General features: G+C 43.2%; 1 protein-coding gene across 1 annotated transcript in view; it reads right to left on the bottom strand.

Annotated features, from left to right (window-relative positions):
- LOC311229644 (zinc finger E-box-binding homeobox 2) overlaps window positions 1–12,708 on the bottom strand; it is a gene marked incomplete at both ends in the record, with an annotated part of 46,352 nt that extends 33,644 nt beyond the window's left edge. Inside the window, one exon of the mRNA XM_084315721.1 lies at window positions 12,651–12,708. Within this exon, the coding sequence (XP_084171847.1) occupies window positions 12,651–12,708 (58 nt within the window). The remainder of the gene's footprint in view (window positions 1–12,650) is intronic.
- Between the last annotated feature and the right edge of the window lie 344 nt (window positions 12,709–13,052).

Here is a 13,052-nt window from a genome sequence, read left to right as displayed (position 1 = left end):
TTTCAATGAGCTGATGACTAATTCACTTCCATGTATTTCAAAACATGAAAGCTACGGATAATCATGAGCTTTCATCAAACTGGACCAATATGGCGGTGAAGTGAATAAGTGTTGGATTGGATTACATCCAGAAGACGCAGCAGTGCTATGTTCCTCAATACTAAAGTGATGCGTGAAATCAGTCTGTACTATGGTCTGTACTAGTCAACATCACGCCAGTCTATGTTTGAATAGGGCCGGGGGTTAAAATTATAATATGATATGATAAGAACATCATATCATATATATTATTCCTATGGTCTGAGATAGTCCAAAGATAATACTGAAAACTCTCTTCCCTAATCCAAAAACTAGAGTGATAAAACTATGCTGCTCCATAGACAATGCATTGGGTAATAATGGTCATTAATAATGGTACCGTTAATAATGGCTCAAGGAACTACACTGTGCCAGACCCCCCTGGTCTGTGTGATGGCCATGTCTGGCCCATGTACACAAGAACATTTACAAGAACAATAATAGTAATGGTGACACTGAGAACACCTAGGGAAATTCTCCGAGTATACTGGTAGCTATATTTTCTGCTTCAGAACCAAGAACACTACTATAGATTAAAACTCATTTGAGCGTAAAAACATCATTGTGGGTCTACAGGATCAGTTTCCCATGCACTGCCTATGGCCTGGACGTTATACCTGATGATGTCACAGGTTTGAGTCTTGCTTCTCTGGCTTCTGACTTTTGGAGAGAGTAGCTCATGTTCACAAATACTGATTGAACTTTCCCAGGCCATGGAAATAACATATCGGGATTCTTAATTTGGCTGGTGTTCCCCCTTTAAGACTGCAAACCAAAAAGCTGAGATAATTGTGACTGAGGTTGGCCTGCATTGTATTATTTGGGAGTACCTCAAGTAATATCATAAATTAATGATTTTCTTTTTGTCATGCCACATTGGTGATCTTTCCCATATGGAATTTCATGACACATTTACAGAAAGAAAACAGAGCATGTGGTTTGTTCCCAGTGTGAGGGGAAACCCAGAATGTTGCAGAATGGGGTGGGGGTGTATACTGGTACCAATGTTTGGCTTGTGGTGCCTCTAAAACAAAATAAACTTGACAACACATGGAAATGTATTCACCTCCCCACAGCCAAGAGCACAAGATAGCCTACGCTGCCTCTGTTACAGGTAGACTAATGCCCTGCTGATGGAGCTCTCTCTCTTCATGGAATGTGTTCACTCCCTCCCAGGTGTGCGTGTGTGCGTGTATGTGTGTGTGTGCGTGTGTGTGTGTGTGTGTGTGTGTGTGTGTGTGTGTGTGTGTGTGTGTGTGTGTGTGTGTGTGTGTGTGTGTGTGTGTGTGTGTGTGTGTGTGTGTGTGAGGGAGGTCTGCAAGCAGCGCAGGTCAGATTAAGGTGGTACCTGTTATGCACAGGTACAGAGAGAGGGAGATGAGGAGAGGGAGGGAGAGAGGTGGAGGGATGGATGGGTTGACAACCTGCTACGTCACCTGAACTATTCCACAACATCCGCAGAAGGCTACGGTATCTTGATAGAGAAAATAAATGTTATTATCCACCATGTTTAAACAAGGTGCAGTTATGTCTCATGTTAAGTTAAGTTAAGTTAAGTTAAGTTATTGTATATCCTTCTTTAGATATGCACACATTGGTCATTGTTCACATATGCGTTTCTTCTTCAAGAGTGCTGGGCTGTCTGCATTAAAGCACCCGTTAAGTAATTAGGGGTTCATGGGTATTTTGGGATGATGGGCACCATTGATGTAATACCAGCCACCTACCTTCCTCATCGCCAGCTCACAGCTGGAATACACCCTACTTACTGCCTGTGCCAGGGACTGAACCTGTGGCTTTAAGGTTACCGTTTGGCCTCTCCACCTACAAACTATTAAAGTTTTGGATAATTACCTTGTCTTACTAATTTCAGCAGTCAGACGGTGCAACGTCATCTGGCATTATTTTAAATCTTAAATCATTGATTTTTTCAACTCAAAAGTCAAAATGTGTATTAAGTTCTACTCTACAACTTTGAGAAGGAATCTTCTGCTGTGTCCTCTGCAGAGCTAATGGAAGATAGAATACAGAATACATAGTACGGCACAAGACTTTCAGAATAGCTTCAACTGTATGGATCCATTGACCAAAGAAAAAAGAAAAAAAGATTGAGGAAATTAAATTAAATCAATTGTCGACATGGAAAGTCAGCCAACAAAAGACTGAGATCTGTTAGAAGAAATAAAGAAGAGGAAATTAGAATTGGACACGTAGTGAAGAAAGAGAGAAAGAATCAAATAAAGAGAAAAGGCAAAGCAAGGGGTGAGGAAGAAGGAACAAACAGTCTAGAGCTTCGTTGGCCAAGCCACAAACAGCCCAGCCCATCTAGCAGGTGTGAGGTTTACAGGCCTGTGAGGTGATGAAGACAGACCGAAACAAACACCAGCCTGCTCCTATCTGCTGTTGATACACCCCAGATCTCCCACTGTTCCTCCTCCAGCCTGCTGCTGGCCCCACTGCATCTACTTCCCTTGCTGCAAACGCTGGCATACGCTGAGCAAATAAACCAGTTGCGTCTAACTGACTGCCCTACTCACTGTGAGGGGAACTGCCCCCCTGCACTCTCTCTCTCTCTTCCCCTCCTGCCCTCATTCTCTCTCTCTCTCACTGTCTTTCTGCCTGTCTCTCCTCTCTCTCTCTATCTATCTCTCTCCCTCTCCCCAACTCTCATTACCCCCCCCCCCCTCTCTCTTTGTCAGCCTCTTAACTGTGTCTCTCTCTGCCACCCATCTGGGTCTTGTAACACACGACAGCTGAAGCAGGGTTTCCAAATTTAATTAGAGGTGTGCTAAAACAGCACATATATCTCTGAATTGTACACAGAGAGGCTCTGTCTGTCAAGTGCGTGCTAAGTATAATGGGAAAACGGTGCCCCGTTTGTCCTGGCAGAAGAAAGGAAGATGCAAGTATCGATCTTAAGGCGGGATATCATTTCAAGAGGAACAAGCGGCGGTACAAGAATTCACAATATTATTCTGTGTTTAAACCGTTTTCCATCAGACAGAAATGTGTGAAAGCTAACATCTCTATGGGTGAGAACCGGCAGGAAATATATAGTTAGCCTTCAACTTAAATGTGTGAACCTGCTAAACTGTAAACACGTACACACACCTACACTTGTGTGCGCGGCCACCACATGCTGGCGCTGCGCAAACAAATACACACACCTCACGTTCTGCAGTTAATAACGTTACGTGTCACAGTATGAGGTGTGAGAGAACACAGTCTGCGAGAGAGAAGAAGTCTCTCCCAAAACCTCCACTGATGACATCATGGTGACGTGTTCAGGTTCTGCTCAGATCCTTCTTCTCCACACAAACTCAGATGATGTTCTCTTCCACCTATTGTGTGCATCTCCCATGGTATTTACAATTGACCATAGTCACATGGCGGCAATTTGGCTCTTATGTCATGCCCAGGTTGGGATTCCTTTTCACCCTGTTCCCACCCCGACCCGAGCATAACGTGAGAGAAAAATGGCACGCCATGTGAATATGGTCGATGGCATGATGATCATGACACATGAAGGAATGTGATTCCACAATGGCAGATGTATGCAAAGTGAATGACCGCTGAATTAGTGCTCCAGGCCCGAGAGGCATTGTTTGAGAAATTCAAATTGTGTCCATATTCTTACATCAGAGGAATGAAAAGCTACCTTTAACCAGTCACTTGAGAACGATTTATTTTGTGGTTTGGTTAGTACTGGTTTTACGACTGAGGAAGAAGAGGCTGCCAGGGTGACTGCCGTACTAACAGATACTGGATGCAGTATTAGATGCACGTGGTGGACTTCTACAATGGCTGCCCTGCCATGAGCCCAAGCACAGGTCTGAAGGACTCTTATAGCACTACAGTTCTAGTTGTGGTGACACACCACAATATAATACACGCCAATACTCAGCTCCAGCCTTCCTCTCGTTCTCTTTCTAAAGAACGGGGAAACTCTGCCGTCTCGCCCGTTAAAGAGTGGTGGAGGCCTTTGGCCAGTGAAAAATAACTAGGGTTTGAGGAACTGAAGGGGACAATCTCTAGAGGATGATTGGCTAAAGGCAGTGTGTGACTTCGACGACGTCCAATCACCAATGTGGCGACAGCTCCCATCACCTCCATTCAAACACATTCTGGCACTTTCCAGACCTCCATACGAAGCTGGCCTGAGGCTTGAGATCTAGCTGTGCCAGACTAACGTCAAATATGTGTATCATCCTACTGATTCAATAACATTGTTGAGTTGTAGTCTGTCTTGAGTTGAAGATACACAGTCTGTGTTGAGTTGAAGGTACACAGTCTGTCTTGAGTTGAAGGTACACAGTCTGTCTTGAGTTGAAGGTACACAGTCTGTCTTGAGTTGAAGGTACACAGTGTCTTGAGTTGAAGGTACACAGTCTGTCTTGAGTTGAAGGTACACAGTCTGTCTTGAGTTGAAGGTACACAGTCTGTCTTGAGTTGAAGGTACACAGTCTGTCTTGAGTTGAAGGTACACAGTCTGTGTTGAGTTGAAGGTACACAGTCTGTCTTGAGTTGAAGGTACAGTCTGTCTTGAGTTGAAGGTACACAGTCTGTCTTGAGTTGAAGGTACACAGTCTGTCTTGAGTTGAAGGTACACAGTCTGTCTTGAGTTGAAGGTACATAGTCTGTCTTGAGTTGAAGGTACACAGTCTGTCTTGAGATGTAGGAACAGTCTGTCTTGAGATGTAGGTACAGTCTTTCTTGAGTTGTAGGTAGTCTGTCTTGAGTTGCAGGTACAGTCTGTCTTGAGTTGTACAGTCTGTCTTGAGTTGTAGGTACAGTCTGTCTTGAGTTGTACAGTCTGTCTTGAGTTGCAGGTACAGTCTGTCTTGAGTTGTACAGTCTGTCTTGAGTTTTAGGTACAGTCTGTCTTGAGTTGCAGGTACAGTGTGTCTTGAGTTGTACAGTCTGTATGGAGTTTTAGGTACAGTCTGTCTTGAGTTGCAGGTACAGTCTGTCTTGAGTTGTACAGTCTGTCTGGAGTTTTAGGTACAGTCTTTTCAGCCACTATATTCTGTATGTCTAATCTGCCTGCCACCACTTCTGCCACATACAACCTCAGACCCTTTGAGAACACGGTATACACGGTATGTGGTCAGGTGAGCAATAACGGAAGAGCTGCAGAAATATGCTATGTATATATATGCTATATATATATAGACTCAATCAAGGGATTCCCTATTACTGCTTTGTAAGCATACAGCTGCGATGGGAGGGACATGTGATACTAAGATCTCTGGGGTTCTCACAATGCCATATGGTCCCACACTCTGTCACCCTCCCCTCCCCACACACCCCTCCATCTCTTCACTTCTCACAGCAAAACGAAAAAGATCCTTTTTTACTGTCTCCAACCCTGTCAACCCCATCAGTCTTCCACCTCTCTCATCTTCCTCTCCTCCTCCTCCTCCTCCTCCTCCTCCTCCTCCTCCTCCTCGGTCCTTCCTGCCGGTTCTGATGCCTGGGGTTCGAACCTCATGTGAAGAGGCCTGGTAATAAACTCTGGTGCCTGGCCTGGCTGCCGCTGTGTCCTTCCCCCTGTGTGTGTGTCGTTCCTCTGTACAGCGGTGGTACTACTGGGCTCGCTTCAGAGAAACGTCCTTCAGCCTCTCCTCCACTCAGTAAAATACAACACAACAGCGGCATCCTCTCTCTTTGTCTCTCTCTCTCTCTCTCTCTCTCTCTCTTTCTCCCTTCGAGTCCCTCTTGTACAGTACGCTCTGCCCACTGTGGCAGTGCTGTGCCAGAGGAAGCCACACACACACACATGCGCGTGCACATACGCACACACACAGACGCACACACACACAAACGCACACACAGACACACACACACACAGTTTCTCTCACACACACCACACACACACACACACACACACACACACACACACGCACACGCACACGCACACGCACACACACACACACACACACACACACACACACACACACACAGTCACAGACACACAGCTGGGGCCCAGCTGCATAAAAAGACTGGGGTTTGGAAATCAATGAAGGAGAAAGAAGGAAAGGGGGGGAAAGAGTTTAAATAAATTGGCACTTGAAAAAAGAAGAACTGGAGAACGAGGGAGTGGAGGAACGAGAGGGAAAAAGGCAAATCAACTCAACAATAGAGTTTAGTTTTTTTATGGACTACAAAAAAAATTATGTGAAAGGCAATGGGTCTAAATATGACCTTTGTGGCAGTACTTATGTAACAGAGCCGGAGCGTTCGGTTAGTTAGACTCTCTCCTCTTTTTTTAAACGCTATCCTCGGTCTAATCTAAAAAGATAACTTTTGAATGAGCTCGATCAACACTGTCTATCGGGTTGAAAGAAATATGCGACTCGTGAGTTTGAGGCTAGTGGAAGGTGTAAGGAGCAGGCCCTGACCGACACGAATGACAACGCTTAGTTCAGAAATATAAGCGAATCGTTATCGTCTCGGGGCTAATGGGTCAGTAGGCTACGTACTTGTGATGTTGTTGAGTTTAGATTTCACCGTAACCCTCACCCTCACTCTCTCTCAACCACCTCTCGTGTCATTCTCCACCGCTTGTGTCTCTCCACATCCTTAGGTTATTTGGGGTGGTGGTGGCAGCCAGCAGCCACGATGGGAAAGAGACACAGCTGAGAGATGGAAAGGGCCGTGCAAGACAGGAAACATTGTTTATATGTTGTATCAGTGTGGGAAATCTATTTCTAGTGGGCCCGTCAGGAGACCACGAGGCTCTCCCTGCTCAATTACACTCTTAGTAGACTAATAGTCACAGACTTTATTCAACTAAAGTAATTTTAATAGTTGATTTCACACGTCACACGTTTGTTGTCCTCACTTGGGTGCCGTTATGCAGAAGGACCTTTATTATAGTGCTCGTTTAGAGAATTGTGAAACCTTTGCGATGCCAGAGAAGCGATTATAATTTCTTTATAAAGCCATAATTAGAGACTGTCCAAATTATATTACTTCTTTATTGGAATGGACCACTGGGCCCTGTCATACACAATCTAGTAATTGGCTTACACTTAAGTGTGCCTAGAGCTTGTACTGAACTTGGTAGATCTGCTTTGGGCTTCTCTGCCCCCTACCTCATGGAATACCCTGCAGGAAACTCTGAAACTAGACATTCTAGTGTCTATGGGTCGGTTTAGAATCTTGATAACCAATCAGGTTTTATTATTTAAATTTTTTTATGACACTTGTGAATGTAACATCTCGACGACACTGTAGATAATTTTAACTACTCAGTGTATTTATCAAGTATAAATAAAGATTGAATGAATGAATGAATCATTTTCCAGTAATTATGACTAATAAATACTTTAGTAAATACTTAAAAGGGAAAAAAAGACGAATCGACTAAAGCAAGTCTTATGATGATTAGTCGACAAAGAGCCTAACGATGATTAGTCAACTAATTGCATTAGGGCAACAAAAATAATATGAACATTTCTGTAGTCTCTGCTGAGAATGCTTGTTGTAGCTACCAGACAATAAGAGAGTGGTGGGTGAAAAGAGGGGATGTAAAGGGTTGTCACTAAAGTTGGCCTCTAAAACTTAAAGGGAAAAGCTATAGTGAATTTCATCATTTTCACTGTGTATGCGTTGATGCATTTCATCATTTTTGTCATAACTATGGTAATCCATTTCATCATTCTTTTTGCTACAGAAAGGAGAGATAATCATCTTTTCCATCCCCCATCAGATGAGCTGCTGGTGTTGGAGATACTGGTTCGATATGACTTGCAAGCAGCATTAGGCACAGAGAACATAGCGCTTGACTATCAAGTCTTTCGCTAATTAATAACTATATATAGTATAGTGACGCATTCCATCAGCTACAACAAAAGGAAGATTTCGCTGCCTCTTTTCCTCATCAAACCACGCAGTGATGCTGGAGATTATTGGGTAAATGTAAAGTGGCCATATACATATAGGAGAATATTATAGTGTTTTACCACTTGGTTATCGGTCCTCTGTAATTAAATCATTAAAACTCTTTGAAACTCTGAATCTGCTGCACATATCCGGGATAATAAAGACAGCTTGTCATTTCCAATAGACATGTTTCCCCTCTCTGTGTCTGATATGCCTGTTAGCAGGACTGCTTTTAATCTGTAGGGAATAAAGACTAGTAATTTCCGCACGTTGCTTGATATAGGTGGACATTGACAGTTTTATTAGGGGAGACAGAGACATAATCAATAGGCGCCTTGGAAAGAGAAGAAAAGACTGCCTGCGTTTTACTTTCTTCCTCTGGTTTGGAAAAGATCCCCTAATCGCTGTCTTATGAGTCCAGGCTGCCAAATTCATTTGGTTTTATCAACGACCTTCTACGCTCTACACGCAGAGTGCCAACACATTCCCTGCTTTACACACACGCGCACACGCACACACACACGCGCACACACACACACACCACACACACACACACATAGACAGACACACACCAGAGTTTCACAACACTGGAGTTGGATACGGGGTCATCTGATATTAAAAAAGTGTCTTGAAAATTCTTTAAAACTGCTTTCAGCGGGAACTTCTTTCAGCAGTTTGTTGATCAGACAGAAGCCACAAGAAAACCCACTGTTTGCCTGATTGTCAATGACTTAGAAGAGCAGCTTGATTCCTGCTAAATTAAATATTGGATTTCCCTACCGGCCTAGTGGTCCTACACCAAACTACCCTAGGTCTACATGAACCACATCAACACATAGTTTTCATGTATTTCAAACATTAGGGTCACAGGAATTTTCTGACCAAAATATTGGGTTGCCAAAAAGGTTGGGAACCATTCCCACAGTTATATACAATTATCACCAGTGTCTGGGAAGTGTGAAAGATTGGTTGATCCTCCCTTTGCATATTTAAATATTTTAAACAATGCAATTTCAGCGGTTTGCCCCGGTTCCAGTGAGATGCTGTAAACTATCAGACATAGTAGGAACGTCAGGGTGGCCTGGTGTTTAGAGAGACCCGAATAATTGTGGCTTAAATTCCCTGCAACAGCCACCGTGTCCATCCCTATCCCCTAAGTGTCCTTAAGCAAAACACTGAACACCTATACTTTTTTCAGAGGATGTTGCAAATTGTTGACCCTGCACTCTGACCCCTCTGGTGAAGATGCCTGCCTCGGAGGGAGGGTCAAAATTAAAGATACAAAATTTCCATCCACAATTATGTAGACACATATACATAATGCGCCTTGCACACACGCATACAGACTATGTGCACAGAGAAAGTAATGTAAGTATGACTTCTAGACAGTAGGTGCATCAAAATACACATTTCCAGTGTATTGATTTGTCTGGGTGCTAAAAGTGTTATCATCCATGTAAAAACAATACATGCAAAATAGTTTTGCAATACGAGGTGATTTAGAGGTGGAACAGTACATCAGTTTTTATGGCAAAGTGTCCCTTCACGCTGTCCTCCCCCAACATGGCCTGCTGTTAGTCTGTGTGTGTGTACGTGCTCGCGCTCGCACACACACACACACGCGCAGGTACACACACATGTGTGTGTGTGTGTGTGTGTGTGTGTGTGTGTGTGTGTGTGTGTGTGTGTGTGTGTGTGTGTTGAGTTACACGCACAAGGTTGCAAGTGCAACATTGTTGCATTTCAAGCACAGAGACCTGTCCGCTCCCACATTCCCGCACATTTTACCCTGTTTTAAAAACATTTTCTCGCACCTGCAACTTTTTGGGGGATGGGCCTATAAATAGCTTTGCCTGTGTGGCTCTGCATCACAGTTTACCCCCAACTCCACCAATGCCCAAAAAGGCCCATTTTCATATATATTTCACATGCTGTGTGCTACCTCTCTCAACAACTCTTTCCCAAACTTTGCACAAATAATTTTTACGTGTGTCTGAACAAAATGCAATCCCAGACAGATTGATATGTTGAGATTTAATTTTTGCATTGCAATTTGATGCATCCCAAGTCGTAGCCTCAGCATTTTATGAAAGGAAAGCAAAGTCAAAAAGAATAGCAAGCTTGAGTTAAGTCCCCAGCTGATAATGTGTCGTTGAATGATATTACAGATTGACTGGAGTGATAAATGCCTTTCAGAAAGTTTCAGTGAATAATCTATATGTCGACTTTTAAGATGTCCGTCTTTTCTGTCATCTTAGCAGAATAGAGACCTGTGAAGGAGGTATTATTGGGTGGACACAGTGCTATGTGGCAGGAAGAGGAAGGGTTGAGTGTGTGTGTGTGTGTGTGTGTGTGTGTGTGTGTGTGTGTGTGTGTGTGTGCGTGCGTGTGTGTGTGTGTGTGTGTGTGTGTGTGTGTGTGTGTGTGTGTGTGTGTGTGTGTGTGTGTGTGTGCGTGCGTGTATGTGTGTTCACATGGGTGTATTATGCATGTGTGTGTTCCTCTGTGTGCTAGGGCAGCGTTTCTCAATCTTCTTGCTCGTGGGGACTGGAAAATGGTTGTCTTTTTGTCTTATCAGCAGGCAATAATATTACCACCTTCAAGGGCCACCCCCATTACAACTAATACTAGAAAAGAGTCTTAACTCTTCCAGACAGCTATAGCCTATAGACCGCTCAGCAACACCCAGGGGACCAGCACTGGTGTAACAGGTGTCTTTTATGCTACAATGACTAGAGTTTAACTAGATACTAGTTTTACTAGAGTTTAACAGACTTCTCAAATTATGTTACACTATGGCTTAAATGAGACAGCGTGAGTGTGAGCGAGTGTGTGTGTGTGTGTGTGTGTGTGTGTGTGTGTGAGTGTGTGTGTGTGTGTGTGTGTGTGTGTGTGTGAGTGTGTAAGTGTGTAAGTATGTGTGTGAGTGTGGTTACCCGTTAGCACCAAGTAGCCAGAGGGGCTTTCACCCTGGTGTGAGTTTGTTGAGCTCCACATACTCTCTGCTTCCAAATGAGGAAGCTGACTCCTTACAGCTAGTTGTGTGTGGAGGATGCTGCATGCCAAAGAAAGACCAAACACGCAAACGCATGATTTGTGTTGGTTTTCATGAACCACAAGAGGATTAAGAAACATGGATTGATGCTTGGGGATGTATGTGTGTGTATGTGTGTGAGTATATGGGCACGTCACGTGTGTGTGTCTGTGTGGGTGAGTATGTGTGTGTCTGCGTAATTCTGTATATGTGTGTGCCTGTATCTGCATGCATGAGATCTGTGTTTGTCTGTGTGTGTATACACGTGTTTGCATGAGTAAGTGCGTGTCCATGCATGCTGGTGCATTACTTAACACTTCATCTAACCAAAGAAGACACTAGCTGATGTAGGCTACATACTGTAACTACAAACTTTCCTTGTTCAGTTCCTCATAGCACTATAGCTGTTATAAGCATAGATTGACAGTAACTGACACCATCATACAGCTCATCAGAATCTGAGATGGTTGAATACCATAATAAAGCATTATGGGACACTTGAAAAGCAAACTGGGGAAAATAAATCAGAACATTTAAATGTAAATATCATGCATAAAGTTCTCGGGTGTCATATGAATAAATCAGTAGCCTGTTGCATTTGATGGCAAGTGTCAACTAATTTATACATTTAACCACGCTGATCCACACAAGTTAAATAGGCTACTTTGAATCTGAGGTTGACAGAAGAGAAATTTGTTTATAACTTTTGTAGAAGTCTGGTGTCTGGCTGGTGTCTGTAGTAGGCCTATGCATTACAAATTATGTTAATGTTAAAAAGATAATAATACAAATAATTTTACTGAATAAAGAATTCTGAAATTAAAATAAATATCATGTTAATTTATACAATATGTTCTATCTTCTTAATTGTCTCGTGGTCATGGCCTACTAATAAAATGAGTAAAACCGTCAACCTAAATCTAAACGGTCAAATTATGTGGAGGCAAATAAATGCGTTGGCTCTCTGAAAGCATTCCTCTGTGACGTTCTAAATAAAATGTCAAATATAAGTTTACGTATAAATGTATACACGCGTTGGCTACTTCTGAGTTGGATACAAACTAAATATAACGAAAATAAAACGAATTAAAAAAGAGAAAGAGAGAGAGAAAGAAAGCTTAGCAGAAATATATGTAGCCCAATAAAAAAAGGAGAAAAAAAGTTGTTGACTATATATATTTGTCTATATATTTTGCTAGCACAACAACAACAACCCTACACTAGGATATTGTAGCCACCTGCGGAATGTCACACACATGTGCATAGCATTGACAAGGTGGACCGCACAGGTTTGGTTCGCGAGATGAAGAAAGTGGACAGTTCTACACATCACCTCTGCAGCCTGCGTTGCGTGGACCGACGGTTACAGCCATAGCAACGCATCAATGCAAAACATGAAACCAATGTATGAATGAGGTGCAGACAGTAGCCAACGTTATTTTCGCGCTGCACGCTGTAAGCTACATGGCTACATTTCATAAGATCAGTTTTGAATTATATTATAGGCTACAGCAGATGTCCAGATATAGATATTCTTCTGTAACGGCTTTTGTGTCATGAGATAAAGTGGGGTCCCGACTCCCGGACGCTGCAAACCAACAGCCTATTTGATCACAGTCTAAGATATATACAAACTTGGAAAATCTCTCACCTTGATTTCTCCTCGGGTTGGCTTGTTTCCTTCGTTTTCCCCTGCTTTCCTCTGCCATCGTGACGCTCTAAACAAACCCGGAGAAGGTCACTGGTGCTGCGTGTGTCCCGAGTTGTGCTTCAAGTGAAACAACAAGTGACTGGTGAGAAACAGAGAAACAGTTCGGTCACAGCGGGAGACAGACTCTGGATGGAGCTCCGGTGTGTGTGATGTCATCAGCAGAGGGTGGCCCCGCGGACCGTTACTCTCGCGCTGGCAGCCTAACCGTCAACCGATGATAAGAAGATAACCCTAGTGTAGACCTACTCGTGCTGACATAATAATGTAACTAAATAGGTCTATTAACGGTATATAATTTTTGTTTTGACAAGTCTGGCTCTGGCGCCGCAGCTTATTGTCTTT

The sequence above is a fragment of the Notolepis coatsorum genome, assembly GCF_963971535.1.
Source record: "Notolepis coatsorum genome assembly, chromosome: 6".
NCBI lineage: Eukaryota > Metazoa > Chordata > Actinopteri > Aulopiformes > Paralepididae > Notolepis > Notolepis coatsorum.
This window is presented reverse-complemented; position numbering and strand designations above follow the sequence as displayed.